This window comes from Dioscorea cayenensis, unplaced genomic scaffold (genome assembly GCF_009730915.1).
Source record: "Dioscorea cayenensis subsp. rotundata cultivar TDr96_F1 unplaced genomic scaffold, TDr96_F1_v2_PseudoChromosome.rev07_lg8_w22 25.fasta BLBR01001640.1, whole genome shotgun sequence".
NCBI classification, from domain to species: Eukaryota; Viridiplantae; Streptophyta; class Magnoliopsida; order Dioscoreales; family Dioscoreaceae; genus Dioscorea; species Dioscorea cayenensis.
In genome coordinates, this window is record NW_024088031.1 from 73931 (window position 1) to 91400 (window position 17470).

Below are 17470 nucleotides of genomic sequence, written 5' to 3' on the forward strand. Positions count from 1 at the left end.
TCTGGCTTAAAGAAGGAGACTCCAATACCAAATTCTTCTACCAGGTTGCTAATGGTAGGAGAAATAAAAATCTAATCCCTTGTATTCTTCAGGACAACCGTTGGATCACGGGTAATGATCAAATTGGAAGAATCTTCTCTGATCACTACCGCTCTGTTTTCGGTACTGCCTTGTCAAACAGATTTCTCCTTGACTGGCACTACCTCTTCGGCTACAAGGACAGAATTGATCTATCCCAACTTGAATTACCTTTCTCTACTGACGAGATCAAACTTGCCGTCTTTGGCCTTCACCCCGATAAATCTCCTGGTCCAGACGGCTTCCCTATATTTTTCTTTCAAAAACATTGGACCATCCTCCAACCCTCAATTGTCAAACTTTGCGAGGACTTTTATGAGGGAACCATTAACCTTGAGCGTATTAACTGGATTCATATTGCCCTTATTGCTAAAAACAACACGCCCTGCACTGTATCGGACTTTCGTCCCATCAGTCTTATCAACTCCACTTGTAAAATCATCTCCAAAATCCTTGCCAACCGTTTAAGTTCGGTAATCAATTTGCTGGTTGATGATTCACAATCTGGATTTATCAAGGGCAGATGTATCGCTGAGAACATTGTTGGCGCCCAAGAAGTTATTTTTAACCTTCAAAAAAGAAAACCTCTGGGTCACATTTTCAAAGTAGACTTTGCAAAAGCTTTTGACTCCCTTGACTGGAACTTTCTGTTTGAAATTCTTGCCGCAAGAGGCTTCGGCCCTAAATGGCTTTCCTGGGTCAATTCCATCCTCTGTTCCGCTAAGGCGCAGTTCCTTATCAATGGAACTTCCCAGGGCTACTTTCGTTGCAAAAGGGGCTTGAGACAAGGTGATCCTCTTTCTCCACTGCTTTTCGCCCTAGCCACTGATGTTTTAAGCGCTATGTTCTTTCACGCTCTAAACTCCAAAGTCTTAATCGGCGTTCCCCTTAACTCTTCTGATAGTATCTGTCACTTCCAATATGCAGACGACCTCCTAATCTTCTCCACTGGAGGACATGAAGACCTTCATATAATCAAACTAATTTTGTATCTCTATGAGGGGTCTTCTGGCTTATCCATAAATTTTCACAAGAGCTGCCTATATTCTTCCAACTATGGCTTTCAACCTCATTACACCTCTGCTAGAATCCTTAATTGCTCCCGTAGCAGTCTCCCTATCACTTACTTAGGAGTCCCTCTCTGTGGTCGTCGACCTAGAAGACTTGACTGGGAGAAACTCATTGGTATGGTTCGTTCCAGGCTCACCACTTGGAAAGCTAGTTATTTATCTCTTGGTGGTCGCTTGACTCTTATCAACTCTGTCCTCTCCTCCATGCCTGTTTACTGGATGTCGGTTTTTAAGCTCCCTGCTTGGGTGATCAAGGAAATTGATAAAATTCGGAGAGATTTCCTTTGGAGAGGCCCTGATCTAGGCCCTAAGGGAATCAGATTAATTGCCTGGAACAGGATCACTAGACCAAAAGACATGGGTGGTTGGGGTATTCTCATCATCCAAACCTTCAACATTGCTTTACTAAGTAAGTGGTGGTGGAAATTATCTAGCAATCCTACTGGTGGTTGGGCCAAAATCATTCATGCTAACTACAATCTCAAAGATACAAACGGAATCTTATTTCATATCCCACCTAGGAATAAATCTTTCTTTTGGGCAGGTGTGACTTCTAACCTCCTCTCCTTTCGTTCTTGTATCTCGAAATTGATCAAAAATGGCTCCAACACCTCTCTTTGGTTTGACCGCTGGCATGATGGAATCCTACTTAAAGATCGCTGGCCTGACCTCTTCAATGATTGCACTGATCCTTGGATTACCATTAGGCGATTTTCCCAGCTCCTTACCAACATCGAGCAAATTTTTCCCTGACCGCCACACCCGGACATGTTATCTCCTATCCTAGATATTATCCCGGTCTGTTCTCTTGCGCAAAATGATACCTACACTTGGACCCTTAGAAAAATGTGGCACCTTCACTGTTAAATCTTTTTATAAATTTCTCATTGATGGTGGAACTCGCAGCCCCTTATACCCACTTTTCTGGAAGATCCGTTGCCCCAGCAAAATCACTCTCTTATCCTGGCTGGCTGGCGAAGACAAAATCCTCACTTTATCCAACATCTTCAAGAAGGGTTGCAATTTTCAACACTCCACTGATACCTGTGTCCTCTGTCACAATTCCTCAGAGACGCTCCAACACCTCTTCATTGACTGTGAATTTTCTAAACGCATCTGGGCATTCTTCTATCACTCCTTAGACTCATCTTCCCTCCCACAATCCATTCCCTACTTATGGACTTCCTGGATCCCGTCCCTCGCTCCTCAATCTCAACCTCTCTGGGACCTTGTCTCCCGTGCAATCTTGTGGAACATTTGGCTTGAAAGGAATTCTCGTATCTTTCAACTTCTTGCGTTGCCTCAGTTAAGCACTATCTTTAAAACTGTTAATATGCTTCTTTCTTGGTTCCCGACAGTTGCAGATAGACATCAACAATCTCTTACTGAAGCTTCTCAAAAATCAAGCGTTCTCTAGATTTCTTCAGCGCAAGGGCCTCTAACTCTGCAGGCGAGCTGGATCGTAACGTCTCCCAGGAATAGTCGACCCACCTGTTCTTCTAGTCAGGCTTGAGACGCTAGACGGTGCCTTCCGCCTGATTAGACCTTTATCTTCTCTCTTTTCTTTGCTCTTTACTTTCTCACACTTGTACCCCCTCACTTCTGGTGAGGGTCTTATCTTCTTTGTACTGTTTCTTCTCTTTTAATAAATCAGTGGTTTATCCACTTTTAATAAAAAAAAAAAAATTGTCGGGTGAGATCTAGTTTTAATTAAATTAACCCCAAGTCATTCTCCAATTTTTGGGTGATGATTGGATGCTTATCCAATGATTATTTTTTTTTCAATATTTAATGCTTACCAATTGATTTTTTTTTTGTCTGTTCCTTTTGTTAAAAAAAATTCAATCTTAGAATAATGTCTGATATGCCTAATCCAAAAGTTGAAGTGCTGAACATTTCAACCCATATTTAATTGTTTTTTCTTTTCTTTTCTTTTTGCTAATGCATTTACAAATTTAATGTGTTAAACAACAAAATCGCTCAAACATTGAATTGATCTTCCAAACACCATGTTTGGCTTAATAAAAAAACAGTTAGGATGGTTGAAAAGATAGTTAATAAGAAACTAATCCAAGCTACTAATGAAAGCAAATTGAGATAGCTATTACTTATTAGCCCTTTATAACTTGGAAAGGGAAGATGTTTTAATTTCTAAGGTCATTTAGTTCATAGAATCTTATATATTACCATTGGAAATAGAAGACTAGGAATGCGATTTCTAATTCATGTTAATAGAAACATATACAATTTTGATTTGGTTAATAGGACAGTAATGTCATTGGTATGTAACATTACCATATCTGGTTAGCTGGAAATCTTATATTACTAATTATTTTTTATTAAAATATCTTTTACCTAATAAGTGCTAAATATATCATAGTAATATTTTAATATAAATATTAAAATTGTTTAATAATAAATATTGTTATTATTAAAAAAAGTTTTAAATTTATAAATACTTGATTTTTATTAGTATTAATTAAATCAAACTTAATTATTTAAAATAAATATATTTTTTTTCTCCAACATACTATTTGGAAAAAAGTTTAATCTCAAATGTTTTTTTTATCTCCAACCAAAATATTTTGATAAATATATTTTAATATAAAAAATATGTGTGCAAAGAAAAGATTGAAATTTTTTTATTTTTAAAATTTTTAAACCATTGATATTTGAAAGAGTTTATTGAACTTGAAAGGTATAATGAAAAAACTCACTTTCAATCTAGAATGTTAAATTTCTACTATTTGAGTTGGTAATTACATTAACAATAATATTACCATCAAACAATACTGGAGCCATGGGTGGGTGAAGGGGGGCCATGGCTCCCTTGGCTCCATCCCTTTGCATATACTCACACACATAGAATAGGAGAGATAAGAGATATGCTCCCACAATGACAAATATAAATAAAATTATTAGATATGGTTTAAGAAATCCAAAAGAGAAGTCATAGCTCTTGTTTTCTATAAATTACTACATATAATTTAATATATATATATATATATATAATATTTACAAAAATCTATTATTTGGTTCTTTATAAATTTGTATATATAATTAAAATTTAATTCTACATGTATTTAAAAAGCATTTATGGACTATCAAACATACAAAATTTACGTACAATGTTAACGAGATTGACCAAGAATAATTGCTTGCTATTAGAGAGAGGATGGCTATCATCAAATCCTCCCCTTTTGAATGTAACTCAAGTTGCAAATCACTTGTTGTTAGAAATCCAATAAGGTGTATTTTGATCCTCAATTACACTTAATGTGCTGGTTTTTAGATGTGATATATGTCTCACATAATGCTAATATGGTGAAAATTTAATAATGGTCACATTATTGTATATGTAACTAATAATTCATCCTCAATATATATATATATATTTCCATGATTATACTGTAATTATAAAGAATAAGAATAAAGAGGAAGAGTAAATATCAAACACCCAGGATTATACTTCACCTATTCTTTTTCCTCCCTCTTCTCTAACTCTTTCATATCTCATTTACAACATAAAGGGGGTATTTATAGGCATTCAAGAGATGAATGAACGGTTAAGATTAATTCAATCCAACGGCCCAAAATACATGGGTATGTTGAATCGTAACAGTGTTGACGGCTGCAATGACGTCGATTCCTACACTAGCCATCCATTATTTTTTATAGTATTCATAACACTCCTCCTTGGATGCTTATGACCAAAGGATCATATGCCTCATTAAAACCTTGCTAGAAAAAACCCAGTAAGATAAAAACCTAGTCAAGAAAAAAGAGTACATTATCCTTGGTATATTTGAGGATTATTGTCTCATTAAAAACCTTGCCTTAGAAAAACCCATTGGGATAAAAACTGTAGCAAAGGACAAAAAGAGTACAATCTTCCCTTAAAATAACTTTTAATTTATTTTGGGAGTACTTACAACCTTGAGTCTTCTCATCCCAATTTTATGTATAAGTCTTTGGTGAATGTACTTAGGAAGTGATTTTGTGAACATATTAGCTTGATTTTCATTAGATTGAATCTTTTGAACTTCTATGATGCCTTCTTTCTAGAGGTCATAGGTGTAGAAAAATTTTAGTGATATATGCTTTAGTTTATCACTTTTAATGTAACCTCCTTGTATCTGAGAAATATAAGCAATGTTATCTTCATAAATTACTGTAGTATTGTTGTAACATATGGTAATTTGCATGACAACTGTATATGTCCGATCATAGATTGCAACCACTGGCACTTGCATGCGATTTGATTCATGGAGAACTAGGATTTCAACATGATTTAATGAAGTAGATGTAAGAGAATATGTATCCAATCTGAGATTGCCCTTTGTGAGGATCAGATAGATATCATCAACGAAGCCTGTGAGATTGGATGAAGATTCTTGTGGATAAAATAAACACAAATCTATAGTTTCTCGTAAATAACGTAATATATCTTTTACTTATTTCCAGTGTCTTCGTGTTAGTGCAAAGCTGTATCTTGCTAGAAGTTTTATTGCAAAAGCTATATCTGGTTTGTATTATTTTTAATTTACATTAATGCGTCAATTGCACTTATGTACGGAGTATCTTTACTAAGAATGATCTTTTCTTCTTCAGGTGGATGAAATGGATCTTTTGAAACATCATGTGCCTGGACAACCATTGGAGTACTAAGCCTTCTCCATATCAAATCTCTTCAGCACATTTTTTTATAGGTTAACTGATGGATAAATATTCCAGAATGTAAGTACTCAATTTGTATACCAAGACAAAATCTTGTCTTTCCCAAATCCTTCATTTCAAATTCTTTTCTCAAATATGATGTTGCAATTGCAATTTCATGAGGGGTACCTACAAGATTTAAATCAACTACATATACTGCTATCACAACAAAACTGTCAAACTTCTAATAAATAAACATTGACATATATTATTATTTTGGTATCATTCTTTTATAAGATATTCACTGAGATAGTTATACCACATCCGTATAGATTGTTTTAACCCATAAAGAAATATCTGTAATTTAATAGAGCATAAATGTTGTTGATTTGTAATGTATATTATTTTATACTTTAGGAATTTTCAAGGTTATTTTCTTCTGTGCATACCTAAGTATGTACTTATTTCCTTTAGAGCACTGGATTTAATTTTGTATCAATTTGAGCACCTCAGTTTGATTTCCTTTCAATGGGAGGGCAATAAGATGATTTCGGTGAGGACTTGCTGATGTGTCCACCGGAATGTAGCCGTGGATTTCATTTTTTCACGTTTGATGAAGATATGGCTTCGCAAGCTAGGTGACTTATCTAAGTGGCGGACCTGTTTGCCACAGAAGATGCCACATCAGCCTCTCCTTCTTTTCATGTCAGCTTTGCCCTAGAGAATACTAGCCATTACTCGCTTTGCCCTTCCTTTGCCCTAGATCAGAGGCCTAGAGAAGCAGCGCCAACCCTCGGCCATATACCAGCCTCCATTTGCGCTTATTGACTACATCATAGTCATCGATTGGGCGATAAGGCCCCCGGAGTTAGGTTCTCCAACTTATCGTAAGTACATTGCCAATTTTCCATGAAATTAGAATTTTATATCAATGTTAGGATCAGTGGTGCTTGTGTAAATGTGTTTGTGTACATTGATTGATTTGTTTTTCTTTTAAAGGCTATGGTTTTTGTAGTGTTGAATGGTGATTGTTGATGATTTGCATTCAGCTTCTTCAACAAATATAATTCTAATGATTAAGTGGGGGTCCTGCTTAAGTGGCTACTTTTATGATGTTTAAGTGCCAACTTTTATAATTCAAAATGGTGTACTCTTTTCAGACTATATTTATATCATTAATAATAATGCTTGAGGGAAAAACTTTCATGGTTTAAGAGTATTTTTTAAATTAGATGATAAGTGGACTGAAAGGAGGCCAATGAGGAGCAAAAAATTGAGACCAGAGGAGGAAAGAAAAATAACACAGTTGCTGCCATCCCAAGTGCTGAGCAACATGTTGTGACAAATCCTGTGGAACCTAGAACCAATAGAGAAACAAGCAAGAATGCTCATGTAACCTCAAGATCTCCTATGTTGAGACCCAGAATAAACAAAAAAAAGTGGAGGATCAGAGTAAAGAGGGGCCTGCAATGAAAAAGAAAAAAGAATGGGTTCCCCCTGGTGTTGGATGGTTTGCACTAGCTATGAGAAATACTAACTGAAGAGCACCCAGATAATCTTATTGCTTGTTTTGACATATTAGTGAAATTTTGACAATGTAAAGCTACTGCTAATAGATATGCTTATTTTCTATTGACATGCTACTGCCATTATGATATTGTAAACATATATAATTTTGTTTCCAAGAATACCTACATAGTATGAATGAAAAATGCAAATTTTGATCCCAAAATTTTTATATCGAGGTCTCTGGGTAATTTGTTTATAAAACAAATGCTTATTGTTATAAATGGTAATTGTTCAAAAGCTGCAGGAAATACTAACTTGGTATTGATATAAATGGCTTGAATATCATGTTAAATTCATTGTTCATTAAACAACTGCTGACTCAATTCAGTTAATACTGATTATTATATATACAACACATCAATTAAATTGAAATACCAACATAACAAAAGTTTATGATGTATCATCCATCCAATTAACACAAAATTAAATTTCATTAATAGCAACAAAAAAAAAATTTGCAAACAATTTGAAAAGCAAATAACCTGTAGTTTCTATACAAAAATAACAATAAAGATGAAGCAACTAATTCACTTCATGGATTTCTATACAAAAATGATCCAAATATAATGTACTCAAAAAATAAATTCAGGTAACATTTGAACTATTCGATCTCCTCCCAAATCTTTAGCAATTCGGAAGAGGATTTCATCAAGAGATGGCCGAGGGCTAGCTAGCGTCCTCTAGGTCTCTGATATAGGGTAAAGGAGGGGCAAAGCGAGTGATAGCAGAGGGATGGCTCTCGTTCTCTAGGGCAAAGATGAGGATCCCAAGGGATGGTTGGCAAGCAAAGGTGGAAAGGGCAAAGCAGCAAAGGGGGAGGCGAATGGCTGGCGTTCTCTAGGGCAAAGTTGATGGGATAGGAAGGGGAAAGAAGGAGAGGGAGAGGGAAAGCTGATGTGGCATCCTTCGTGGCAAATAGGGCCACTAGTAGGATAAGTCACCTAGTTGGTGAAGCTACATCTTCATCTAATATGGTAAAATGAAATCCACAGCTGCATTCCGGTGTACACATCAGCGATCCCTCACCGGAATCATCTCAATGCCCTTCCGTTGAAAGGAAATCAAATTGAGGTGCTCAAATCGATACAAATTGAAATCCGGTGCTCAAAAGGAAATAAGTACATATTTAGGTACACATAGAAGAAAGTAGCCCAGAATTTTCATGTATACATGTATATCTTCGGTGTTATAATATGAAGTAGGCGTTAGAGAGAGCTCCAATTGGAAATGTTTGAAAATGACGAGGGTTAGTTCAAGGGTGTAAGAGTAAAATGAAGAGGTTTCAGTGATTTATGGAGAATAAGCATAACTACAACAACAACAACAACAACAACAACAACAACAATAATAATAATAATAATTAATTATTATTATTATTATTATATGCATAGTATTAATCTTATTTAATAGTCCCTCAAGACCTCTCCAACCGCCATTTGGCCATTGGGGATTGGTTTTTTTTTTTTGGGTAAACCACACAAATAGTCACTAAACTATAGGGCTATTTATGTTTTGGTAATTAAACTTTAAAAATTCTATTTGGGTCACTAAACTTTAGTTTTGCTTCCAGTCAAGTCACTAGGGAAGAATGCCGTTAACGACGTCTTGACATGGCAAGCCATGTCACATGCTTTTTGCCACATCACTGAAGTTCAATAACCTAAATAGAATTTCTTAAAGTTTAGTGACCAAAATAGGAATAACTCTATAGTCTAGTGACTATTTGTGTGGTTGAATCAAGAGTAATTGGACCAATTTTTAGTAGAACACCTTGTTTCTTTTTTGTTGTAAATCAAGATAAATGTTTTCGTCTTACTCAGGTTATAAACACAATGCTTTTCTACGATGATGGTTCATGTTATTTTGAATTGTTGTGCAGGATTCTTCTCAAGCTACAAACACACAACAAAGTTTTGCATTTGGAGCTAGTTTTGAAAATGCATGTAGGCAACAAGGGAGACAAGTGCCTTCTAGGTATATGAGTGACTTTCCACAAGTTGGAAGTATGGCCCAAAGAAAACGGAAAGTGTGTCAATCTGATAGAAATGCAAAGAAATTACTCTCCAAGAGTGCACATTAACAGAAGGATTGTTATTGGGGATGTTGCACATGCTGTGGAAGTCTTCAGTAGGCTTAGTTTTTTAATTAGACTTGTCAAGTGTTTTTGTTTGGCTTTAACAAACTATTACATATGAACCTGGGTTTTTGTTAAGTTGATGGATGGACATGTCTACTAGGGATCGATGGCAATTATATCTACACCTGACCCGACCCGAGTTTGACGGGTAAAACCTGGTTTAACCGGGTTTTGGGTCGGGTTCGGGTAATACCCAACTAATGCAAAGCGGGTGCGGGTGTGGGTATGGGAATCCTGATACTCGACCCAAACCCAAACCCGAAATTCAATTAACAAATATACCCAATTATATATATTTAATTTTTTTGTTAGGGTTTTTTTAAACTCCTACTCTATGGTGTTGAATTTGTCTGTTTTGTGTTGCTTTGAATATATATTTTTAATTCCTACTCTATGGTGTTCATTCAAAAAAAAAAAAAAAAACTATGATTTTTATTAATATTTCTAATTTTTATTTGGTATTTTAATTTTATTTTAAATGTTTTTAAATAGGGTCAAGGCCGGGCGGATATATCCGCGGGTGCCCGATTACCCGTAGGGTGCGGGTGTGGGTTTGGGTTTTGAAAACCCGTCAGGTTCGGTTTTTGGTTCGGATTCGGGTATGGGGGCGGGGTAGTGGGTTCGGGTGCGGGTATGGCAAAACCCGCACTCGACCCGACTCGTTGACATCCCTAATGTCTGTCAATTTTGTGCATCAACTTGGGATTTGAATATAATTATGTTTAGTTATCAATACAAGTAACTATTTCACCAAAACTCTGTTTGTATGATTGTGTTTTGTGAATGTCATTTTTGAACATTCAACAATTGATTTATTAAATGTAAATATTGTTCCATACATTTACAAATACATCTTTACAAGGAAAATTGAATCTGCAGTTACAACAAAAACCTGAATAAAAAATCAAGGATAAATTACACAAATAGTCACTAAACTATAGAGTTATTCCTATTTTGGTCATTGAACTTTAAAAAATTCTATTTAGGTCACTGAACTTTAGTGACATGGCAAAAAACATGTGACATCGCTTGCCATGTCAAGACGTCGTTAACGGTGTTGTCCCTAATGACTTGATTGGAAGCGAAACTAAATTTTAGTCACTAAAATAGAATTTTTTAAAGTTCAGTGACCAAAACTAATTCCGACAATAATAATCCTTACAAATCCAAAAAATGACACTCTTTATCTTCATTGAAAACAATACGTTATAGTTAGTATAGCGAAACCTTAAAATAATGAAGACTGGGAAAGAAAATGAATCTTCTTCTCTGGCAGAGGAGGAGGATGGTACTGACATCGTCTCCCTCAGAGCAGTTCATTTTAGGTATAATTCTCTATCTAATCCCTTTATTTTTTCAAACTTACCCTTTTAGTCCTTTACTTCAAATTGTAACCTTTTAGTCCCTCTATTATTTTTAAGTGAACCATGTTAGTCCTTAGAGTTTATGGGGACTAACATTGCTCATTTAAAAGTAATAGAGGGACAAAAATGTTACAATTTGAAGTATTCGACAAAAAGAGTAAGTTTGAAAAAAATATAAGGATTGTTCAGGTAATTTTACCTTCATTTTATAGCCGACAAAACTTTCTTCCAAAAAAACAATAAATAAAATAAATAAATCTATTTATATATTGAAGAATAATAAATAAAAAATATTCATTTTGATTTTTTATTAAATTTTACATAATTTGTTTTATAGGCATAATAATTTTTACAAATTAATACCTATAGTCTAAAGCATAATAATTTAAAAAAATATTTACAAAAATTTACTATCTTATCTATTGATGTTTTATAAATTACTCTATGTAATATATATTTTTTTAAAAAAGCTATGTTTTAGTTTTTGGTTTTTACTTATAATATTGAAACATTATATTTTTAGTAGATTTTTTTTAAAAAAAAAAATTATTATTTGACCCTATTTTTTATAAACTAAATTATAAACTGACATTTAAATAAATTTTTTTATTTATTATTATTATTATTATTATTATTATTTATTATTTATTTTTTTATGCAATTCATCCTTTTTATCAGTATGCTCCCACTTTTCAAAAACCACCTTATTCGGGGCAGAGATTTACCAGAGTATATATTCCCGGCACTAACCTTAAATTTATAAACCTATCCCTGGCCTCGAATCCAAGTGCGGGGATTTTTTTTATCCCGTCCCCGCAGGGAGGGATTCCTGGATCCCAATTAATTTTGTATAAATTAATATATTATTATTTAAAATAAAAATTAATAAAAATATTTGTTAAAAATCTCATTAAAATACTTAATAATTGAGAAACACATTTACTAATATGAGTAATTGCCATGTTAAAAGCCCAATACTGAATACTAATATCCATTATGTATGTTGAAGACCCATTAACCCAACACTAATGTTCATTTAATTATTAGTTATTTGTTAATTAAATAAACCTATGGTGTTTTGTTCAATTTCTATATAAACATTAATAAAATAAAATATAACATATATATATATAAAAATAAACCTAGGGATGTCCCAGCCACATTGTTAGATCATCATCCAATAACTGCGAGCGTTCCCCCTTTTTCTATATACAATATCTTTCAAAATCCGTAAATCCGTCCCCTTCATCACGTATACCATATATATATATAATTAATATTTCGCACCCCTAACATATAGCATATATATAAACCTAGGGATGTCCCAGCCACATCGTTAGATTATCATCCAATAACTGCGAGCGTTCCCCCTTTTTCTATATACAATATCTTCAAAATACGCAAATCCGTCCCCTTCATCTTCTACCTAACTTTTAAACAGGAGCTCGTCTCCATAACGTATAGCATATATATATAATTAATATCCCCCACAAGCCTGATTTTTCACTTGCCCCCCTTGATTTTAAGGTTAGCAGAATATCTCATTTTAGAAGTATACCATTTTGCACGAGGATTTCAGAAACATCAAAGAAATGCCAATTAGTTCTAATCTAAACAAACACCACGTGTTCCCCCTTATTATTAAACAAAATACCCTAAAACAACCAAATCACTCATTCTAAATGTCATTCCAGTTCAGGTCCAAGCTCTCTTCTCAATTGTTCAAACAAAAATAGAATTTTGAAACAAATACATAACTCAAAACCTTAAAAACAAAAAAAGCACTAATATGAGATGATCTAGAGGTTTTTCGTTTTCTAAATTCCAAAATTTGCAGTAAATCACAAAAAGGACAGGTTCCCTTTCACTCAATTCTCATGCAATGCCTTCATCAGATATAGTCTGCTGAAATTCTGACCAGCAACCCTGCAAAATTAAAATAAATTTTGAGTATAAGACTCCAAATTACTAATAAGTAACAATATACTCAACGTTTGTTAAATATTGGCTAGTTCAAAGTATGCAAAGAACAAGCGTAAAAGACTTTATACCCATTAATTTGATTGCAATAGTTGGCAATTTGATTGTTTATAAGATAGCTATCCAGGCGTGATGGTTCAGGTATTGGCTTAAAAATGGGGCTTGATGGGTCCTCCTCAGGCAACAGCTCTTCTCCAGCAGCTTTCCTTGCCATATTCTCAGTTCTACAAATAAAAAATGGTATTATGAGCAAGCAATTCAAAACTTTAAGCCAATAAAACATTTCAATTATACAAATAACCGAAGCCATGCTTGCATATAATGATTTTCCTGATTGTTAACCAAGTTCCCAAGTATGAAGAGTCTAGTGTTTTTGTTAGGTGCGCACGAAGCAATTTGCCTTGATTAACAAAAAGTCTATCAAATAGCTGTAACTAGATGAGTAGTAGAAAACAGCCTCTAAGAAACCAAAGCATTTAAACAGCTCATTTTGCATCCGATACTGCAAACTCTTAAGTCAATACATAGCCACAAGCTCCCGTCACACTTCCACTGAAACTCCACATTTGACCATAAAAGTGCTCGTATTATATAATTTATATCACTGCATGTGTGATTAGATGCGCAGAAGACTAAATATTTATAGCAACACAAACTGCACAATGTGTGAAATATAAACAAGAAGAAATAGATAACTGGTTGCTGAATGGCTGAGGTAAGCCAAAAGAACCGATACAAGATAACCCAGACATGTCAAGTTAATTTGGTATCACCCGGGAACAGAGACACAGTGATCATTGACAACACTTCCATACTCCAAATTCCAAAAGGCAATACTATATTACAACTATGAATATTCACAAAATTAACATAACAGCCAAATACTACCTTCGCTTTTGAAGCCATGTTTGCTGCTGTGCTTGTTGCCGTGACACATTCCGATAATAATAATGAAACTGGAAAGGAAAAAATAATTACAAACATTTCTATAAGCTTGTTACAACTTAAAACTAAATAAGGGCACAAAGAGAAAAACTGGAACCTTGTTTTGCTCAGCAGAAAGATCTTCCATGCATTCAATCATAAATTCCAAATTCCTCTCCATGAACGAAGAAGTAGACAATTGTAGACGATCAAAATCACACTGCCAGAAAACATTCACATGTCAAGAGGAATGCGGAATAATGTCTAGTCATTGGAAATCAATGAGGAAACCACATAAACATCGATATAGTGCAAAAACAGTAAAACCTGTTCAACGGGGGAATCAGGTTCCAGCTCCGTCATGAATGCACTGATAAGTGCAGAATTAGAAACTTTAATCTGTGTAGGAAAGAGTAACAGCAGATGAAGAATTAGCTCATAAAGAGTAAAACGCAATAAAGTAACATAAGAAGGCATTGTGAAAGTAGAAAACCATACTGGTATTTCTTCAAAGATATCCACCCAAGTCAACTTCTTCTCCCTCAACCTAAAAAGATTTAACATCAGAAAGCAATTCATAATCATGGTCAGTAGTACTGATTCGTATTAAGTAAATCATACTTTTCCCCATTAAACTCATTGTTTCGATAGAGTTCCATAAAAGAATCTGATAACTTCAACGCTTTAAGCGCTAAAACTCCTTGATTGGACTTTGATGGATCATAAATAATGCATACACATCGCCTTATGTTCTCCTGCATAATTTGCAAAACTAAATAAATAAATAAACAAATAAAAACTAACATGTCAACAGATTCAATACATAGTGGACAATATTTATTTATATAAGGGGCAAAAAATAAAGACACCGCATCAAGTACAACAACATACATCACCAAGCTAATAACAACATATTTTTAAGGATTCTCCATGTCATCCTGAACAAACTATCTTTTGACATGACATGGATGTAGGTGTGTGTGATGGATGAGAATGAAGAATTATTTATTTTCTACAGGAAGGACAGCTAACTTCTTCGAAATTCAAAAAAGGTGAATTTCAATTATGTCAGTTAATCACCTAAACAAAAAGACTATTCAGGATAAGTGATACTGAAGCAAATGCATTTCATAATTGTAAATACATGGACAAGATAGAAGATACACATCATGTGGAAAGAAATGGAATCAATGGAAGCTAATCAATGCAAAATCATGCCAGCGGTTGCACTTTCCTTTCCAACTGATAGCAAGTCTATTGACATGAATCAACTATAAAACTGTCCTTTTCCGGTACCTGGTAATTCATAAACGTCTCAATAAGCTCCACAGTCTGATACAAACCCATTAAAGTAGACTGGTACCTGAAAATATTTTTCATGAAAGCATCAGAGAAAATGTGCCAGAAGCAGTGTACAAATGACATAAATAGCTACAACTTCGTAAACTAAATTAATTTAAGTCAACACGAGGTGGGAAAAGCTACCTATTTTCAATTGAATTAACAATAACTTGATCAGAGTGTATATTAGACTCTATGGCCATAACCTTAGTGTCCCTTAAGCGTTAATAATTACACACAACTAAGATTGATTTTAATACCATTTATCTCACTGAAAAAGATTTTGACAAGTAGATCAAACTAAATCACAATAATAACTGTACATAACCATATTATGAAATATGAGTAGCTTTTACCAGAACAATCATAATGCAGAACTAAAGGATCTCCAGTCTAGCATCAAAGATAGCCCTCAGGCATATGGTGTTATACATTGACCTTGCAGAAGTAGAACACAGAAACAATCATTTTATTCCAGGATAGGCCATTTCAAAATTAGTTTCTACAACAAATTTCATTTTCCCATCATTATCGTGGGATACCTAACAGTCTCTTTATTGGAATGAACAATACAGATTATCAACATAGAGAGAAAAGCCCAATTAATGAGAGTGCAAGTGCTTTGGTTTGTCTGTTGCTTTCATAATGTTTTATGTAGCATTCCTTTATGAATTATGTAACTAGAATGATAATATTGATGCAGCATCCACCATCTTTATTGGGTCAATATATTATTTTTCAATCATTAATCTTAATAGGTAATAAGCATAAAATTTTCTCCTTAAGTTCAAAGAATGAGCAACAGAGCGAGCAAAAACTTTAAGGAAGTTTTGGTTAATTGATAAAACTCAAATGGTGTCTACGCTATTTTGCTCACAGATTCAACATCACAAATGATAAGAAGTCAAAAGTCAACTGATAGGTTCATGTTGACATTCTCAAAAAGGAAAGAAACAACCCTTAAACCAATTATTCACTCTCATTGCATTTCTTAAAACACATGCATTATTTTACCTTTCAGCAAGCACATTTGGCCTTAATACTACAATATTATCTATTGGAATCACAGTACCATGAAGGGATTCTAACATGAAAAAACAGATTTCAACAGTTCTACAGGCTCCATGAAGGTATTGTCTGGTATTCAAAAGATATGAAAATAATTGGTACCACTTAGTCTGATGCGGAAAATATTATGATTCTTATCCACAAACAAGGCTAACAAGCCTATTCTAATGCCCACATGCTTATAGAATGATAGGAAGAATAAGGACTTGTTCTCACCACAGTGACACACACATGATTTTGTACACCAGAATATAATTTTCATCCAAGACCCAAACTCAAACAAAAAAATAAAAGCGTTTAGAATATGAATGCCATAGCAGACATCCAGAACTATGATGCTAATTTTGGGAAAGAAAGGGAAAGCAAATGAGTAACTAACCCTTGTTTTGCAGACATATTAACTCCCCCACTGTATTCAGTGGATAATAAACGTTCAAAAGTCACTCCCAGTAAAAAAAATCAAACTTTTAATTATTTAAAAAAAAACAAGAGGGCACCTTCACTAGAGCCACAAGCAATGTACCCATAAGACCAATAAGACATATTAGAAGCATTAATACAGATAAAATCGTGAATTTGTCCAATTCAATAACACTATCAAGCAAGTGGCTGAAAGAGGGTTCCCTCAATAAGAATAAATACTAAAAGGTAGGAAAAGGCATACCATCCGACAGTGTTATTGTCAACATTGACTTCTCGTAGGCAGCGCATCATTTCAAGCTGATAATTAGCCCCATCTGCTTCAATTTCCTCATCATCTTCTCTAATCTATAACTTCACATTGTTAGTACAAACACACACACACAAAACATTGATATTCATACATAATAAATCCATAAAACATCATACCGGAAAGGGAAAACAGTTAGTAACTTCAAGAACACTACCAACATCTAAACCAAGAAGTTGTCCTGTCACCAAGGAAGGTGAGAACTCCTTGCAGTGCTTTATTATCTTCAAAACAGCCTGCAGATTGCCATTCAAACAATTAAAACCCTAATAATTTTTCATCAATTCTGGAAAGATCAAATTTGCAAAGAGAATTGACATATAATCAAAAAATTCTCGGCGAGAAACATATGTAAATTGAATCAATTACCAAGCCCTCCATCTGAATGACACGAAGAGGCGGGGTGACTTCCTCGGATGCCACAGCCTGAAGGAAAGAACGCGCCATTGCTGCACACCAATACCAATCAGAGAAAAAAAAAATTAACAGAATTCGAAGCAAACGGATCGAGCCCAAGAAACTTTAGAGGATTTTCTCACTGTTCGCCATGAGA

The 17470-nt window shown here is 34.3% G+C and overlaps 2 protein-coding genes across 2 annotated transcripts; one reads left to right on the plus strand and one right to left on the minus strand.

Moving 5' to 3' along the window:
• The first annotated feature begins 1965 nt into the window (after positions 1-1965).
• LOC120256778 lies at positions 1966-2565 on the plus strand. Its single transcript, XM_039264443.1, has one exon. It carries the CDS (start codon positions 1966-1968, stop codon positions 2563-2565), a length of 600 nt encoding a protein of 199 aa, XP_039120377.1.
• Positions 2566-12477: 9912 nt separating this feature from the next.
• LOC120256785 (eukaryotic translation initiation factor 3 subunit H-like) lies at positions 12478-17464 on the minus strand. Its single transcript, XM_039264453.1, has 12 exons — positions 17457-17464; positions 17287-17366; positions 17037-17153; positions 16852-16955; positions 15075-15141; positions 14400-14533; positions 14277-14325; positions 14106-14177; positions 13897-13998; positions 13743-13810; positions 12926-13078; positions 12478-12800 (listed from the first exon to the last, which is right to left on the minus strand). Exons 2-12 carry the CDS (start codon positions 17362-17364, stop codon positions 12743-12745), a joined length of 1002 nt encoding a protein of 333 aa, XP_039120387.1. The 5' UTR covers positions 17365-17366; positions 17457-17464; the 3' UTR covers positions 12478-12742.
• Between the last annotated feature and the right edge of the window lie 6 nt (positions 17465-17470).

Coding starts and splice junctions, on each gene's coding strand:
- LOC120256778 (XM_039264443.1), top strand. CDS start 1,966: ATGATACCTACACTTGGACCCTTAGAAAAATGTGGCACCTTCACTGTT.
- LOC120256785 (XM_039264453.1), bottom strand. CDS start 17,364: ATGGCGCGTTCTTTCCTTCAGGCTGTGGCATCCGAGGAAGTCACCCCG. Junction 14,326..14,399: donor AATGAGTTTAATGGGGAAAA/GTATGATTTACT, acceptor AAATCTTTTTAG/GTTGAGGGAGAAGAAGTTGA. Junction 13,999..14,105: donor CTGATTCCCCCGTTGAACAG/GTTTTACTGTTT, acceptor GTTTTCTGGCAG/TGTGATTTTGATCGTCTACA.